Source organism: Pristiophorus japonicus, chromosome 11 (genome assembly GCF_044704955.1).
Source record: "Pristiophorus japonicus isolate sPriJap1 chromosome 11, sPriJap1.hap1, whole genome shotgun sequence".
Classification (NCBI taxonomy): domain Eukaryota; kingdom Metazoa; phylum Chordata; class Chondrichthyes; family Pristiophoridae; genus Pristiophorus; species Pristiophorus japonicus.
In genome coordinates, this window is record NC_091987.1 from 154,257,439 (window position 1) to 154,276,080 (window position 18,642).

The following is an 18,642-nucleotide window of genomic DNA, read 5'->3' on the forward strand; positions in this document are numbered from 1 at the left end:
TGCTAAGAGGCTGCAGGTTAGGAGAGTAGAAAATGCATGGCAGATGCAGTATAATGTGGATAAAAGTGAGGTTATCCACTTTTGTGGCAAAAACACGAAGGCAGAATATTATGTGAATGGCGGCAGATTAGGAAAAGGGGAGGTGAAACGAGGCCTGGGTGTCATTGTTCATCAGTCATTGAAAGTTGGCATGCAGGTGCAGCAGGTGGTGAAGAAGGCAAATGGCATGTTGGCCTTCATAGCTAGGGGATTTGAGTATCGGAGCAGGGAGGTCTTACTGCAGTTGTACAGGGCCTTGGTGAGGCCTCACCTGGAATATTGTGTCAGTTTGGTCTCCTAATCTGAGGAAGGACATTCTGGCTATTGAGGGAGTGCAGCGAAGGTTCACCAGACTGATTCCAGGGATGGCTGGACTGACATATGAGGAGAGACTGGATCAACTGGGCCTTTATACACTGGAGTTTAGAATGATGAGAGGGGATCGCATAGAAACATATAAGATTCTGACGGGACGGGACAGGTTAGATGCGGGAAGAATGTTCCCGATGTTGGGGAAGTCCAGAACCAGGGGACACAGTCTTAGGATAAGGGGTAGGCCATTTAGGACTGAGATGAGGAGAAATCTCTTCACTCAGAGAGTTGTTAACGTGTGGAATTCCCTGCCGCAGAGAGTCGTTGATGTCAGTTCATTGGATATATTCAAGAGGGAGCTAGATGTGGCCCTTACGACTAAAGGGATCAAGGGATATGGAGAGAAAGTGGGAAAGGGGTACTGAAGGAATGATCAGCCATGATCATATTGAATGGTGGTGCAGGCTCGAAGGGCCGAATGGCCTACTCCTGCACCTATTTCCTATGTGTCTATGTTTCTATGAGTCTCGATAGGGTGTGAATGACCAGCTGCCATGGGAAATGGAGAGAGAAATGATCGGCGCTGGGGGGGAATGTCTTGTTTCATAATTCAGAATCCTTTTTTTATTTGTTCCTGGGATGTGGACATCGTTGGCAAGGCCGGCATTTATTGCCCAGTTCTAATTGCCCTTGAGAAGGTGGTGGTGAGCCGCCTTCTTGAACCGCTGCAGTCCGTGTGGTGAAGGTGCTCCCACAGTGCTGTTAGAGAGGGAGTTCCAGGATTGTGACCCAGCAACGATGATATATTTCCAAGTCAGGATGGTGTGTGTGACTTGGAGAGGTGTTCCCATGAGCCTGCTGCCCTTGTCCTTCTAGGTGATAGTGGTCGCGGGTTTGGGAGGTGCTGCCGAAGAAGCCTTGGCGAGTTGCTGCAGTGCATCTTGTAGATGGTACACACTGCAGCCACCGTGCATTAAGACATTATTAAGACACTTACAAACAGAAGAAAGAACTGTATTGATTTAGGGCCTTCTATGAGCTCGGGACACCTCCTCTCCAGAGTCTGGAACCCCATAATCCAGCCCGACACTCCCAGTCACTCAATTAACAGTTAGTCAAACCATTCAATATGCTGGCTGCTCTGTACCTCAACTCCATTTACCCACCTTTGCTCCATATCCCTTGACACCCTTACCCAACAACAATCTATTAATTTTAGTCTTGAAAGCTCCAATTGATCTACAGAATTTTTGTGGGAGAGTTGCAGATTCCCACTACGCGCTGTGTGAAGAAGTGCTTCCTGACTTCACCCCTGAACAACTTGGCTCTCATTTTAAGATTATTCCTCCTATGTTCTGACTCCCCCCACCTGAGAATACAAGCCTAGTCTGTGCAACCTGTCCTCATAGTTTAACCCTTTACGGCCGGGTATCAGTCTGGTGACCCTGCTCTACACGTGGTCTGACCAGAACTCTGTACAGATGTCATGTAACTTCCTCCCCTTTTGCATTCCAAGCCTCTTGAGATAAAGGCCAATGTTCCATTAACCTTTCAATTGCTTTGGTGTATCTGTCGACTGGAACTGGATGATGTAATGGGCCCGGCTCCCGAAACGTATCTTACAGATGATGCAGTCATACTGTCGGAGTCGAAATGCACAAGGTATCTAACCAACGTGACCTGCCTTTGTGTCGTCCAATCCAACTCATCCGTTGAGGTCATGTGGCGTCTGCCAGGAAGCAGCATTGGGGTGACTGGATCCAGCGGGATCTACACGACACAGTCCACCAGGGCCGGAGACTTGGTCACCAACACGCTCACCATCAATGGGAGCAACCTGACCTTCGACACAATAAACTGCACGGTGCCAAATTCTCCAGGTCGTGCGCCGTCACAGAGGCAGCTGCAAATACAGTCCGTCAGTGGGCCTGGGCGGGGTGAGTGACTGCCCACGGCCATTTTAACATTACTGTGAAAGAGATAATGTACATAGACAGTCATCGATTGCAAGGGATTTTACAAACTTGTCCTCATTATGCATAGATAGATGGACCTTGTATTTATATAGCATGACCTCCGAACATCCCCAAAAATCTTTCTACCATTTATAAGTGTAATGTTCTTAGCCATGGCTTAGCAGTCTCTTTCTCGCCTCTAAGTCAGCAGGTCGTGGGTTCGATTCCCCACTCCAGAAACCCGAGGCCCATAATCCAAGGCGACACTCCGCCGTTGCCAGTGCTAAGGGAGTGACGCACTGTCGGAGGGGCAGTACTGAGGGAGTGACGCACTGTCGGAGGGACAGTACTGAGTGAGTGTCGGAGGGGCAGTACTGAGGGAGTGACGCACTGTCGGAGGGGCAGTACTGAGGGAGCACCGCACTGTCGGAGGGGCAGTGCTGAGGGAGCGCCGCACTGTCGGAGGGGCAGTACTGAGGGAGCGCCGCACTTTTGGAGAGGCTGTATTGAGGGAGCGCCGCACTGTCGGAGAGGCAGTACTAAGGGAAGATAATGGAATTTTTACTAAAGATGGAATAGAAATACATTCAGAGACTGAAAAAATAATAATGAATATATTTCATGCTTGCCCTACCTTACTGTATCCTCTGATGAAGTAACATAGAGAGTAGGTAAGGTAGTGTGGTAGATATAATATATTTGGATATACTCACCCATCCCTAGTTGCCCGAAGAAGATGATGGTGATGGGGCCTTCCCCTTGACCATTTGCAGTCCACGTGCTAAAGGTGCTCCCACAATGGTTCTGGTAGAGAGTCGCAGGATACTGACCCAGCGACGATTCAGGGATGGTGATATATGCCCAAGGCAGGACGCAGCGTGACCTGGAGCTGATGGGCATCCCAACATATTGCTGCCCTGGTCCTTCTGGGCGCTGGAGGCCGCAGAGCGGGGAGGTGCTGTCAAGGTAGCCACGGTGAGTTGCTTGTGTGTCCTGTAGATGGTGCACACTGCAGCCACTGTGCGCCAGTGATGGAGGGGGTGGATATCGAGTCTAGTGGAGCGACAAGCCACCCAGGGCTAAATATCGATATTTCTCTCCCCAGCTGTAATGTCAGGAGAGTGGAAAGGGGTCACTCCACGAGAGGTGACAGCACAGGAAGGTCTGTGTGCACAGATTCCATGTCAGTACAGTTATCCATCGCATCTGGCAAATCATCCGCGGGTTGGAGTCTGGTTCAATACCGAGAAACAGATACCATGGGCTCCCCTCGCCTTTCACTCCGAGGATCACAATCTCGAGTCGCCACGGTTACGCCATCGGACCGGGCTGTCTGGAGACCTGAACGATGGTGACTGTTCTCTGATTATAAACAGCATCACACAGCAAGACGCAGGACCTTATTATTTCAGAATAGAGTTTGACAACAGCGTGAGCCATAACTACTACCCTGTCACACAGCTTCATGTTTCTGGTAGGTGCTGTGTTATAATTACTCAACAATTCACGTTCAACAGTCAATGGGAAATCACATAAACTGTGGCGGTTACATATTAACACAAAACACAGCTTGTTATAACAAAGCCTCTGATTCGGAGTCAAGAGTTATGGGGAGAGGGCAGGGAAGTGGAGTTGAGGCCAGGATCATGTTGGCCATGATCGTATTGAATGGTGGAGCAGGCTCGAGAGGCTAAATGGCCGACTCCTGTTCCTATTTCTTATGTTCTTATAATCTTATACTATAAATAACCTGCCGATACCATGCAGTTCAATCCTGAAGCAAACGCTTACATAGACTTACATCGAGTCTACAGCCTAGAAATAGGCCATTGGGCACAACTGGTCCATACCGGTTTATGCTCCGCATGCACCTCCTCCCACCCTACTTCATCTCCCTCCATCACCATAACCCTCTATCCCTTTCTCCCACATGTGTTTATCCAGCTTCCCCTTAAATGCATCTATGCCACTCACCTCAACCACTCCCTGTGGCAGCGAGTTCCACATTCTCACCACTCTCTGGGTAAAGAGGTTCCTCCTGAATTCCCCATTGGATATATTGGTGACTGTTTTATATTGATGGTCCTGAGTTTTGGTCTCCCCCACAAGTGGAATCATTTTCTCTGTGTCGACCCTATCAATCCCCTTCATCATTTTAAGAGCTCTATCGGGTCACCCCTTGGCCTTCTGTTCTCTGGAGAAAAGATCCCCAGGCTCTTCAACCTTTCCTGATCGTTGTACCCTCTCAGTTCTGCTACCATGCTGTAAAAGTCCTTTCTCTTGTGGGACTGTCATTTCTACTTGAACTGATGCTTCACATTATATTTATCTAAAAGGAGCCTTTCCCTGTGCGTTAGATTTCACAGATAAACCCACGATATTCCCGGCAGGAATTATTGCAGGAAAGTGTGTGGACATAAGCTGCACCTTCAGCACCACGTGCGATGGAACAGCACCTGCCGTAACCTGGGTCAATGCTGCTGATGTACATGGGTCAGTCCCAAACAGTGTGACTCAGCATGGCGTCACTCTGACATATACTTCTGTTCTTACCCTGATCCCATCACTCAAACACCACGGACAAACTCTCACCTGCAGAGTCAGCTATCCATCTGTTTCATCAGAGAGGACCCTCACACTGACTGTGCACTGTAAGTATGCACATCCTTTATTTACATTAAATAAAGGAGACTATGAAGGTATGAGGGCAGAGTTGGGTAAAGTGGACTGGGAAAATAGATTAAAGTGTAAGACAGTTGATGAACAGTGGTGTACATTTAAGGAGATATTTCACAACTCTCAAGAAAAATATATTCCAGTGAGGAAGAAAGGGTGTAAAAGAAAAGATAGCCTAAAGAAATAAAGGATGGTATCCAATTAAAAACAAGGGCATACAAAGTGGCCAAAACTAGTGGAAGGACAGAAGACTGGGAAGCTTCTAAAAGCCAGCAAAGAATGATTAAAACAATGATTAAGAAAGGGAAGATAGACTATGAAAGTAAACTAGCACAAAATATAAAAACAGATAGCAAGAGTTTCTATAGGTATATATAAAGGAAAAGAGTGGCTAAAGTAAATGTTGGTCCCTCAGAGGATGAGATTGGGGAATTAGTAATGGGGAACATGGAAATGGCAGAAACTCTGAACAAATATTTTGTATCAGTCTTTACGGTAGAGGACATTAATAATATTCCAACAGTGGATCGTCAAGGGCTATAGAGGGGGAGGAACTTAACACAATCACAACGACTAAGGAGGTGGTACTCAGTAAGATAATGGGACTAAAGACAGATAAATCCCCATGTCCTGATGGCTTGCATCCTAGGGTCTTAAGAGAAGTAGCAGCAGGGATTGTGGATGCATTGGTTGTAATTTACCAAAATTCCCTGGATTCTGGGGAGGTCCCAGCAGATTGGAAACTGCAAATGTAATGCCCCTATTTATAAAAGGAGGCAGACAAAAAGCAGCAAACTATAGACCAGTTAGCCTAACATCTGTGGTTAGGAAAATGTTGGAGTCCATTATTAAAGAAGCAGTAGCAGGACATTTGGAAAAGCAAAATTCGGTCAGGCAGAGTCAGCATGGATTTATGAAACATAGAAACATAGAAACATAGAAAATAGGTGCAGGAGCAGGCCATTCAGCCCTTCTAGCCTGCACCACCATTCAATGAGTTCATGGCTGAACATGAAACTTCAGTACCCCCTTCCTGCTTTCTCGCCATAACCCTTGATCCCCCGAGTAGTAAGGATTTCATCTAACTCCCTTTTGAATATATTTAGTGAATTGGCCTCAACTACTTTCTGTGGTAGAGAATTCCACAGGTTCACCACTCTCTGGGTGAAGAAGTTTCTCCTCATCTCGGTCCTAAATGGCTTACCCCTTATCCTCAGACTGTGACCCCTGGTTCTGGACTTCCCCAACATTGGGAACATTCTTCCTGCATCTAACCTGTCTAAACCCGTTAGAATTTTAAACGTTTCCATGAGGTCCCCTCTCATTCTTCTGAACTCCAGTGAATACAAGCCCAGTTGATCCAGTCTTTCTTGATAGGTCAGTCCCGCCATCCCGGGAATCAGTCTGGTGAATCACTCCCTCAATAGCAAGAATGTCCTTCCTCAAGTTAGGAGACCAAAACTGTACACAATATTCCAGGTGTGGCCTCACCAAGGCCCTGTACAACTGTAGCAACACCTCCCTGCCCCTGTATTCAAATCCCCTTGCTATGAAGGCCAACAAGCCATTTGCTTTCTTAACCGCCTGCTGTACCTGCATGCTAACCTTCAATGACTGATGTACCATGACACCCAGGTCTCGTTGCACCTTCCCTTTTCCTAATCTGTCACCATTCAGATAATAGTCTGTTTCTCTGTTTTTACCACCAAAGTGGATAACCTCACATTTATCCACATTATACTTCATCTGCCATGCATTTGCCCACTCACCTAACCTACCAAGTCACTCTGCAGCCTAATAGCATCCTCCTCGCAGCTCACACTGCCACCCAACTTAGTGTCATCCGCAAATTTGGAGATACTGCATTTAATCCCCTCGTCTAAATCATTAATGTACAATGTAAACAGCTGGGGCCCCAGCACAGAACCTTGCGGTACCCCACTAGTCACTGCCTGCCATTCTGAAAAGTATCCATTTACCCCTACTCTTTGCTTCCTGTCTGACAACCAGTTCTCAATCCACGTCAGCACACTACCCCCAATCCCATGTGCTTTAACTTTGCACATTAATCTCTTGTGTGGGACCTTGTCGAAAGCCTTCTGGAAGTCCAAATATACCACATCAACTGGTTCCCCTTTGTCCACTTTACTGGAAACATCCTCAAAAAATTCCAGAAGATTTGTCAAGCATGATTTCCCTTTCACAAATCCATGCTGACTTGGACCTATCATGTCACCATTTTCCAGATGCACTGCTATGACATCCTTAATAATTGATTCCATCATTTTACCCACTACTGAGGTCAGGCTGACCGGTCTATAATTCCCTGTTTTCTCTCTCCCTCCTTTTTTTAAAAGTGGGGTTACATTGGCTACCCTCCACTCCATAGGAACTGATCCAGAGTCAATGGAAGGGGAAGTCATGTTTGACAAATTTGCTGGAGTTCTTTGAGGATGTAACGAACAGGTGGATAAAGGGGAACCAGTGGATGTGGTGTATTTGGACTTCCAGAAGGCATTTGACAAGGTGCCACATAAAAGGTTACTGCACAAGATAAAAGTTCCTGGGGTTGGGGTTAATATATTAGCATAGATAGAGGATTGGCTAACTAGCAGAAAACAGAGAGTTGGGATAAATGGTTCATTCTCTGGTTGACAACCAGTAACTAGTGGGGTGCTGCAGGGATCAGTGCTGGGACCCCAACTATTTACAATCAATATTAATGACTTGGAAGAAGGGACTGAGTGTACTGTAGCCAAGTTTGCTGTCGATACAAAGATGGGAGGAAAAGCAATGTGTGAGGAGGACACAAAAAATCTGCAAAAGAACACAGACAGGCTAAGTGAGTGGGCAAAAATTTGACAGATGGAGTATAATGTTGGAAAGTGTGAGGTCATGCACTTTGGCAGAAAGAAAATCAAAGAGCAAGTTATTATTTAAATGGAGAAAGATTGCAAAGTGCTGCAGTACAGCGGGACCTGGGGGTACTTGTGCATGAAACATAAAAGGATAGTATGCAGGTACAGCAAGTGATCAGGAAGGCCAATGGTATCTTGGCCTTTATTGCAAAGGGGATGGAGTATAAAAGCAGGGAAGTCTTGCTACAGTTATACAGGGTATTGGTGAGGCCACACCTGGAATACTGCATGCAGTTTTGGTTTCCATTTTTTCGAAAGGATATACTTTGGAGGCATTTCAGAAAAGGTTCACTAGGTTGGTTCCGGAGATGAGGGGGTTGACTTATGAGTAAAGGTTGAGTAGTTTGGGCCTCTACTCATTGGAGTTCAGAAGAATGAGAGGTGATCTTATCGAAATGTATAAGATTATGAGGGGGCTTGACAAGGTGGATGCAGAGAGGATGTTTCTATTGATGGGGGAGACTAGAACTAGAGGACATGATCTTAGAATAAGGGGCCGCCCATTAAAAACAGAGATGAGGAAAAATTTCTTCTCTCAGATGATTGTAAATCTGTGGAATTTGCTGCCTTGGAGAGCTGTGGAAACTGGGACATTGAATAAATTTAAGACAGAAATAGACAGTTTCTTGAGCGATAAGGGGTTATGGGGAGGAGGCAGGGAAGTGGAGCTGATTCCATGATCAGATCAGCCATGATCTTATTAAATGGCGGAGCAGGCTCGAGGGGCCGTATGGCCTACTCCTGTTCCAATTTAAAAAAAATAATCTTAATTGTGCAAAGCAAGGTCCCACAAACAGCAATGAGGTGAGGACGAGATCATCTGTCTTTTAGTGCTAACTATTAACCAGCACACCAACTGCTTTTAACAGTGTAATGGGATCCATTATGTCCACTGGAGAGGGCAGACAGGGACTCGGTTTTATGTCTCATGTGACAGAAATCACCTTCGACAGTGCAGCGCTCGCTCAGTACTGTCCCTCCAACAGTGCGGCATTCCCTCAGTACTGCCCCTCCAACAATGCAGCAGTACCCCAGTACTGCCCCTCCGACAGTGCAGCAGTCCCCCAGTACTGCCCCTCCGACAGTGCAGCAGTCCCCCAGTACTGCCCCTCCGACAGTGCGGCGCTCCCTCAGTACTGCCCCTCTGACAGTGCAGCACTCCCTCAGTACTGCCCCTCCGACAGTGCGGCGCTCCTTCAGTATTGCCCCTCCGACAGTGCGGCGCTCCCTCAGTACTACACTAAAGCCTCGGCCAGGCTTGTGTGTTTTGTGATGAAGGAATGTATATTGATACCACACCTTTCACGTTCTCATGATCTCGCAAAGTGCTTCATGGAAAATATAGGTTAACTGATTTTGTTTGTTTTTAGACGCACCACGGAATCTCTCAATTATTTCTCGTGATACGATTAAAGATTCATCGATCACTATAACAGAAGGGAATTCTGCAGTGATACTCTGCTCTGTGCAGAGCATCCCAGCTTCTAACCTGATGTGGCGACATCGTGGTGTCACAATGAACAGAACAAGGTCCAACAATGAGCTGTGGTTGGAGTTTCTTCACGTTACATCCAGGGTCGCTGGAGACTATCAGTGTGTGGCAGAGAATGAACATGGAGCAGTGGAGGGGTCCATGACTATCGCTGTGGAACATAAGTGTACAGATACCTCCATATCTCTCCAAATACAAACTAATTCATATCTACTAGAAAGTCTGGAATTTACAAAGTCTATGACACGCACATAGTCCTCTCCAACTCTCTCTCCTTCTTTAAGATGATATTTAAAATCGACCTCTTTGACCAAACTTTTGGTCACCTGTCCTAATATCTCCTTATGTGGCTCAGTGTCAAATTTTGTTAAAACATCTTAAAGGAGGAGAGAGAGTGGAGGAGAGATTTAGAGAAGGAATTCGCTTGCTTGGGGTCTAGGTAGCTGAAGGCACAGCCCCAATGGTAGAGCGATTAAAATCCGGGATGTGCAAGGGACAGGATTGGAGAAGCACAGACATCTCGGAGGGTTGTGGGGCTGAAGGAGATTAAAGAGATAGGGAGGGGCGGGGTCCATGGAGGGATTTGAACACAAGGATGAGAATTTTGGAATTGGAGCCGTTGCTGGACCGGGAGCCAATGTAGGTCAGTGAGCACAGGGGTGATGGGTGAGCAGGACTCGGTGCGAGTTAAGACATGGGGCAGCGAGCACAGGGGGTGATGGGTGAGCGGGATGGTGCGAGTTAGGACATGGGGCACAGGGGGTGATGGGTGAGCGGGAATTGGTGCGAGTTAGGACACGGGGCAGCGAGCACAGCGGGTGATGGGTGAGTGGGACTCGGTGCTAGTTAGGACACGGGTCAGCGAGCACAGGGGGTGATGGGTGAGCGGGACTTGGTGCGAGTTAGGACACGGGGCAGTGAGCACTGGGGTGATGGGTGAGCGGGACCCGGTTCGAGTTAGGACACAGGGCACAGGGGGTGATGGGTGAGCAGGACTTGGTGCGAGTTAGGACACGGGGCAGTGAGCACAGGGGTGATGGGTGAGTGGGACTTGGTGCAAGTTCGGACACGGGGCAGCGAGCACGGTGGGTGATGGGTGAGCGGGACTTAGGACACAGCGCAGCAGAGTTGCAGTTTACGGAGGGTGTGAAGGTGTGAGGGCCAGCAGGGAGAGTGTCAGGATTACCAGTTGACTCACCTCTGGTCTTGCTCTAGATCCGCACAGGGAGAGGACAGTGGCCATCAGCGGAGCCACAGGCGGAGTAAGAGAGGGAAGCAACGTCACGTTGACCTGCTCCAGTGAAAGCTTCCCCCCAGCATCGAGTTACGCCTGGTTCAGGATCGACGGAAACACGAGCGTCCAGTTAAACACGAGAGCTCGGTCCGTGCACTTTAGTCACGTAACACGGGGGGATGATGCCAGTTTCTACTGCACAGCAAGGAACCCGCTGGATATTGGCCGCTCCACCATTGTACACCTGAGTGTGGAATGTAAGTACAGCTTGAACCTCCCTTACCCGGGACTCCCTCGTCCGGCATCATTCCCGGCTGCTCCGACATGAACAAATTGAACAAATTGAAATCCTTCTTCCCTGCCGACTCCTGCAATCGCTGGCCTGACCCCACGATCCACCGCCACCCCTCCCCCCCACCATGATCTCTCTGGCCCACTCCCAGCCCCAAGCCTGCCCGCCCCGATATCCCTTTGCTCAGTACCTGCACCATCCAATTTAACCTGACCTCCCCTTGTCTGGCAAAACCCCTTGTCCGGCACAGGCCAGGTCCCGAGGGTGCTGGTTAAGGGAGATTCAATCTATAGTTTACTCCGTCTGTCTCTCACTAAACCTCAGGCACTTCCTGTCTGTGAAGAGCTTACTTCCTATCATCACCTTTGCAGTGTTCACGGTTTCCATTATGTCCAGTGTCCACACTTATAAGGGACACTGCCCATGTACACGTCAGGCTCTAGTTACACCCTCCCAGCAGTGAGCAATGGAAATCGTCGATGCTCAGGAGGCCAGATTTGGGGGAGTGCAGATATTTCGGAGGGTTGTGGGGCTGGAGGAGATTACAGAGATAGGGAGGGGGCAAGGCCGTGGAGGGATTTGAAAGCAAGAATGAGTTTTCTTTTTAAATTCAGGCGCTGCCAGACCGGGAGCCAATGTAGGTCAGCGAGCACAGGGGTGAGTGGGACTGAGTGGGAGTTAGGACACTGGGCAACCGAGTTTTGGATGACCTGAGGTTTACGTAGGGTAGTGATGGAGACCAGCCAGGAGGGTGTTAGAATAGTCAAGCCAGGAGGTAACAAAGGCGTGGATGAGGATTTTAGTGTTAGGTTCTATCTTACGGTCTCACCGTGCTATAACGTCACCTAATTTGTTATTCTTACTCCCGCAGATAAGCCAGAGATTTCCTGGGAATCGGAGTGCATTCGGAGGGCGGAGGGCATCACCTGCGTTTGCGTGGCCAGATCCAACCCACCCGGGGACCTCACCTGGAACCTCCCACTCGCCAACATCAGTGGCAACCAATCGAGTGGCCATTTTGTGGCCTGGCGGGTCAGTAAGGGTCAGCGGGTGACCGGCTCGCTGACCCTGAGGGGTGGCCAGGGTGAGGAGGGAGCGACGGTCGTCTGCTTGGTTAGGAACCGGCACGGAGAAGCCATGTTCAAGGTGTACCTGTGGGTGAAAGGTGAGAGAACCTCTCGACATCGCTTTCCGTTCAGCCACCGAGATCCCCGAGCTCTGGCATTCCCTCTCAACCTCTCCGCTTCCCTCTCTCAAACTCCCTTCAGACACTCATTAAACCCGGCCCAGACCAAATTAGTACACAGGCGGCTAATGCACAGATCAGGGTGTCTAACAATGTAGGAAATGGCATGTTGTAGTGACTTGCAACAATTGTCACAGAAAATGAATGCAAGTTGCAGCTTAAATCCCACGTAATCATCTTTTTCTTTCCAAATTATTTTCCACGAACAGGATGGGGGTTAGGGGGTAGGTTGGGGGTTTGAGGTGGGGTGTGGGGGTTGTAGGGTGGGGGTGTGTGGAGGCGGTAGGGTGTGGGTGGAGGGTTGGGTGTGTGTGGTGAGGTAGTCGAGGTACATCAGGAGCGGCGAGGTCGGGGCGAAGGAGCGACAAGAGATTGCAGAGCGATGTGATCGGGGCCTGGGAGAGGCGTGAATTCGGGGCCCAGAAGAGGAGAGGGCCCAGGGGCAGCACGGGCCAGCCCACACTGCGATATGTGCGCACACTAGATCCGTGCAGCAGAGCTGGTCTCCAGTCGTCTTGGTTAACTCTTGCCACTGGACCAAGACCGAGCTCTGTCAAGCCCATGTGGTGGTGTAAGGGGTGGTTTGCAGGGGGTCAGCTTTCCCTTCTGACCTTATATGAGCGGTTCCGAATTGCTCCCACACACTTGGTTCTCGACACTGGAATTATGAAGGGACTGTGACAGACTTGGACAGACAATCGGTTTCAAGGTAGGAAGCAGGTATGGCTTTATTGTGTTTAAAAAGAAGTAAACGGCACACCTTTAATAACACACACAGACCAATACACACTGAAGGGTACAACACATTGAATAAAATGTCAAATTACAGCCTTTGGGGAAAAGAATACAGCTTAAACTCTAAATGGGGTAAAGAGGAGAATGCAGATACATTTACACAAGTTATCCCTAACCCTAACCCTAACCCTAACCCCTCTCAATTCCCCTAACTTACTAAGTTATAGCTCTGGGGGTTCAGGGGCTATGCAACCCCTTTAGACAGTTGCCGGTGAATCGCGGTTTCGGGGTTTGCTGCACTTGGCCTTCTAGGCGAGGCCGTACCCTGGACAGAAGAGAGGACTTCGGACTGCGTAGTCTTCGGTTGGGGTGCGTCCGTTGATGCGCTAAGTTGCGTTTTGGATGTATGGGGTAAGGACCCACTTTCTTTGGTTAGGAATAGTTTTAGTTAGTCCCTTTTGGTAATTCCTCCCCCCCGTTGGGTTGTTCAGAAGTAGATTGTAGAGGGGAAATAAATGTCGATTCTTCGGTTTTTGCTGAGTTGGTTTCGGTTGGTCGTTTCGCTGGTTGTGGTGGCCCGGGTTTGTCAATTTGGTTGCTGACAACCTTCCATTTTGTGGGCCTCGTGCTCAGTCGGTCCTTGACGATTTCTTGTAAGTTCCTTCACGACTCAATTTCTTTACTCCGGCTGCTTGTGTCTGTCTGTGTTCCTTTCGAGTCTGTGCTCTGCTAGTCTGTGCTCTGCTAGTCTGTGCTCTGCTAGTCTGCGTGCTGTAAAACTGGGGGATAGATATATCCCCAAAAAAAGGCTCTGTTATCTCCCATCAAATCTCTTGGGCTCTGTTTAAACTGTTTTGTCCATTGATTTTCAAATGTCTCCTTTGTCAGCAGTAACTCGATTAGGGTGTGAGAATGTGCTATCACTGGTTTTGCATTGTTTTAGGATTGTCCAGTTTTTCTGACCATGATTTCCATTGTGCTTGATTGGGTAATTCGATTATCTCTTAGGGGGTGAATAGTTCCCCCAGACAGCCTGGGATCCTTAATACATGAATTTGGCCCCACCTCCTGTCTTTGGTAACTCTTTTTCGCAGCCAAAATGTTGTAGAATCTTAAAATTGATATGCTCCTTCCCATAGATGTTTAGGGGATCTCAAGCTTCTGTAATTTAAGTCCATTTTTAATTCCCTTTCCTATGAGTCCAAACACTGGGGGGAGGGGGGTCTCCATGAATGCGTCCCCTTTTATCCCCCGCAGGCTTCGTCTGCCCCTTTAAACTCATTTTAAAAGCCCAGAAAGGGATTCTTCTCCTCTGTCGGGGAAAGGTACCTGGAATCTTTGCGAGATATTGGTAAATTCTATATTGGCTGGTGTGCAACGGTCACCCCACATTAAAAAAATCCACGCACAGGCATCTTCCACCCTTCAGGATGTAGTTCGGGATCCGGAATATTTGGTCCTTCATTGAAACACCTGTGAACTCATCACTTTTTGGTGTGGAAGCAAGTCATCCTTGATGCGAGGGACTACCTATGATGAAACTCTCACTCTTTGACCAAGCTTTTGCTCATCTGTCCTGTTGAGAGATGTAATGAGGGCATCTCCTTAACATTTGATGGTGTAGATAGAGAGATATTATTTCCTCTGGTGGAGGTGGGGGGAGTCCAGAAGAAGGGGTGATGTCAGGACCCACTTCTTCACACACAGGGTAGTGGAAACATGGAACTCTTCCGCTGTTGGGGCTGAGGTCAATTGAAAATGAAAATAGATTAGACAAACTCAGGTAATATTGGAGCACTGTGAGCAATTCTGGGAGGATATGTTGGCCTGGGAGATAGTGCAGCGTTGGTTTACCAGAATGATACCCGGACTTCAAGCATTAAATTATGAGGAGAGGTTACATAAACTAATGTTATATTCCCAAGAATTTCGAAGGTTAAGGGGTGATTTGGTCAAAGTTTTCAAGTTATCAAGGGGAACAGATATGTTAGATGAGAGAAACTGTTCCTGCTGGTTGGGGAGTCTAGGACTAGGGGGCATAGCCTAAAAAGGTTAATTTTAAAGCTGAAATGTATTAAGGGCAAAGGTGGGCAGGTGGAGTTAGGTCACAAATCAGCCGGGGTCTCATTGATTGGCAGAACAGGCTTGAGGGGCTGAATGGCCTCCTCCTGATCCTATGCTCCTCCCTCTGGTCCGATGTGGCTCGGGGTCACATTCTGTTTGATGACGCTCCTGTGAAGTGCCTTGGGATCTTTTACTACATTAAAGGTGCCGTATAAATCAAGTTGTTGTTGTCAGATACAAGGCCGCTGATTGTTGCATCACACAGAGCTGTGCAAACGTTCCGGGGTGAGGGACTTCAGTGACATGGAGGGACTGGAGAAGCTGGGCTTGTTCTCTTTAGAGCAGAGAAGGTTAAGGGATGATTTAATAGAGGTGTTCAAAATCATGAGGATTTTGGGAGTCGATAGGGAGGAACAGGAGGGCAACTAATATTATATTCTTAGATATTACACGTAGAAATATTGTATATATAGATACTACACATAGAAATTATATATAAATGTTATATATATATAGTTTACCTAGAAAAGCAAGACTTGCAATTATATAATGCTTACATAGTCTCAAAGCGCTTTACAGCCAAAGAAGAACTTTCGAGCTGTACAGCAATGCGATAATGACCAGAGTGGTGTTGGGTTGATTAATATATATATATATAGATATTACATATCTATATGTGGTTTACTAATGTCCTTTTAGGGAAAGAAATCTGTGTTAGTACCAAGGTGGTTGACTCTTAACTGTTTGCTGAAGTGGCCAGTTTGTATCAAACCCGCTACCAGGGTCCAAGGTGGCGGCTCACCAGCTTCTCAAAGGGCAATAAATGCCGGCCTTGCCAGTGACGCCCATATCCCGAGAATGAATTGGCAAAAATTGAGCAAGTGTATTACTTCTGGAGCTCCATCAGAGCACCGTTCTGAACCTGTCCTACCATAATTAATGGCTGTTTTTACAGGTGGAGCCTGCAATGAATGGAAAGTCGGATTGCTTGTTGCTGGGATCATGTTAAGCGTCGCACTGGTTGGATTCGTAATCTTCAAGTAAGTGTAAAGGTTTTTCAAAATCATTACTTCAATCTTCTCTCCTTTAGTCAGTGTCTGTTTACCTAGGATTCAGCATCAGATGTCACTCCCGTAAGCGGCTCCCGTATTCCCCATGAACAGGAGTGTGCCTTACATGGTTTAGGATTTAGTAGAATGCTCAGAAGTTGTTGTGATCGGGAACACTGCCAGAAAGGGCAGTGGAAGCAGATTCAGCAGTAACTTTCACAAGGGAATTGGATAACTGCTTGAAAAGGAGAAAATTGCAGGGCTACGGGGAAAGTGCGGGGAGTGGGACTGATTGGAAAGGTCTTTCAAAGGGATGGCACAGGCACGATGGGCTTTGTGATTCTAGGATTCGATGTAGGTGTACAGAAACCATTTAAAGAGACAGGCAGTAGTTGCTGTAATGTTACAGTGGGCTCTCGAGTTGGCCTACACTGACACTCTGATATATAATAACCACACTGCCATATTCTGCTATTTCAGGACAAAGGCAGCGGCTACGGAGAGAGCTTCCAAGCCCAATGACATTGCAATGACCTACAGTCACCTCTCCGCAAAGCACCAGGTACAGAAGCTACTTGCACATAGTCCCAAGCCTCAATCTCAGGGTACAGGCAACACGTGTCGGTGATTCCCAGTTGGGTTACCCATGAATTTCTATCACTGGTGTCGTAGTCCCTCTCCAGAGACTCAGGCCCCATAATCCAGGCCGACACTCCTAGTGGGAATCACCGACACGTGTTGCCTATACCCTGAGATTGAGGTTAAGGGAGCACTGCACTGTCAGAGGGGCAGTACTGAGGGAGTGCTGCATTGTCGAAGGGCAGTACTGAGGTTGTGCCGCACTGTCGGAGGGGCAGTACTGAGGGAGTGCTGCACAGTCGGAGGGGCAGCACTGAGGAGGCACTGTACTGTCGGAGGTTTCGTTTTCCAGGTGAGACGTTAAACCAAGGCCTTTCTCTCCAGAGTCCTAGTCCAATATTTAACTCTCAACCAACATCAACAAATATTTTATTAGCTGCAATGCACTTTGGGACATCATGATGATGTGAATTATGGTACTCAAGTCTCGAGTGCGGTGTAAACTCACGAACCTCTGACTCAAGGGCGAGCGAGAGAGCTAAACCCGCTGAGTCTGAGCTGACACTAACCAGTCTGTACAATAACTTGACCCTATCAGCCCCGGTAAATGACGTGCGAATGTCTTGTGCTTCCATTTTCTCTGTAGGGTGAGCAGAACACGGTGGTTGTTGACGCCTGGAACATAAGCAGTGACGCATCTAGCGAGGCGCAGACACCAACTCCCCAGGATCTTCCGAAAGGTCGGGCGGGCGGAGAGGCTGCACGCGAACAACCCGCCAAGCACGAGAACCTTCTGTACGCAAACATCAACCTCCTGAAACTGCCCAGCGGAGACGGGACTGTCCATGGGGGCAAGGGCACAGATTGCATACTGTGCAACTGAGCGTGAAACGGGGAGAGGGGTGAGGGGTGAGTGGGTGAGGGGTAAGGGTGAGGGGGTGAGGGGGTGAGGGGATGAGAGCGTTGAGGGGTGAAGGGGTGAGGGGATGAGGGGGTGAGGGGATGAGGGGGTGAGGGGTGACAGCTGAGGGATTGAGAGGTAGGTGGTGAGGGGATGAGGGCTGAGGGATTGAGGGGTGAGGGGGAGGGAGGGTTTGACATTCCTGGTGACACCAGACAAGCTGCCGGGGTAGATGTTGGCAGGAGGGCAGGGACTGAAAGGATTGGGATGAAGTGCTTGACAAGGGACAACTTGATGCTGACCCATTGCGGCAAGATATTCAAGGGTCCACCTCTCCCCACAAAAACAGCTCTCACACACAACCATCAAATGGGATGGTTGGCTGGTGGTGATACACGCTCGCTGCATGGAGTCAGGGAATTGTAGAGCACAGGAGGAACTAATTTGGCCCATTGCGCCTGAAAGAGCTATCCCCTTCCTCCACCATTTACCCCATTCGGCCTATCTCCCCCCCATGCTGGCTCTCTGAAAGAACTCTCCCCTTAGCCCTAAATCCTCTGCCCGTTCCCCATACTTTAAAAAGGTTTCCTAGTTCAAATATGTCTCCACTTCCCTTTTTAAATCTATTGTAGGTTCTGCTTCCCTCAGCAGTGCTGACCAGACATTCCATGTCCCAACAACCCTCGGCGTAAACACAGTCTCTTCGGACATCTGGTCATGTGCGTTCCACAAAGGGAAGTAGAGATGAGGGAGGCCATTTCACCCATCTAGCTAACCGTTCCACATAAACCCCAGGGTCCTCCATCACACTATCCCACCACCTCATGTATGTCTCCAAGGTTTTCGACCCCACTCCCCGACCTGGATCCAATCCCAGGTTGCGATCACTCTCCGTGAGTTAGGTCAGTCCTGAGCTCCTCGATTTCCATCGCTCCACTATCAGTGGCCATGCCTTCAATGGCCTAATCCCTCCCTAAACCTCTCCGCCTCTCTCTCCTCCTTTAAGATGCACCTTTGACCAAGCTCTTGGTCACCTGTCGTAATGGCTCCCTCTGTGGATCGCTGTCAATGTTTTGTCTGACTAACGCTCCTGTGAAGCGCCTTGGGATGTTTCACTTCATGAAAGGCACTAAATAAATGCAAGTTGTTG

At 48.4% G+C, this 18,642-nt stretch overlaps 1 protein-coding gene across 1 annotated transcript in view; it reads left to right on the forward strand.

The window, feature by feature from the left end:
- Positions 1 to 17,474, forward strand: part of LOC139275620 (myelin-associated glycoprotein-like) — a 94,572-nt gene extending 77,098 nt beyond the window's left edge. The window contains exons 7-12 of the mRNA XM_070892792.1: positions 9,271 to 9,558; positions 10,608 to 10,883; positions 11,790 to 12,083; positions 15,919 to 16,003; positions 16,493 to 16,574; positions 17,238 to 17,474. Coding sequence (XP_070748893.1) covers positions 9,271 to 9,558; positions 10,608 to 10,883; positions 11,790 to 12,083; positions 15,919 to 16,003; positions 16,493 to 16,574; positions 17,238 to 17,474 — 1,262 coding nt within the window. The remainder of the gene's footprint in view (positions 1 to 9,270; positions 9,559 to 10,607; positions 10,884 to 11,789; positions 12,084 to 15,918; positions 16,004 to 16,492; positions 16,575 to 17,237) is intronic.
- Positions 17,475 to 18,642: the final 1,168 nt, after the last annotated feature.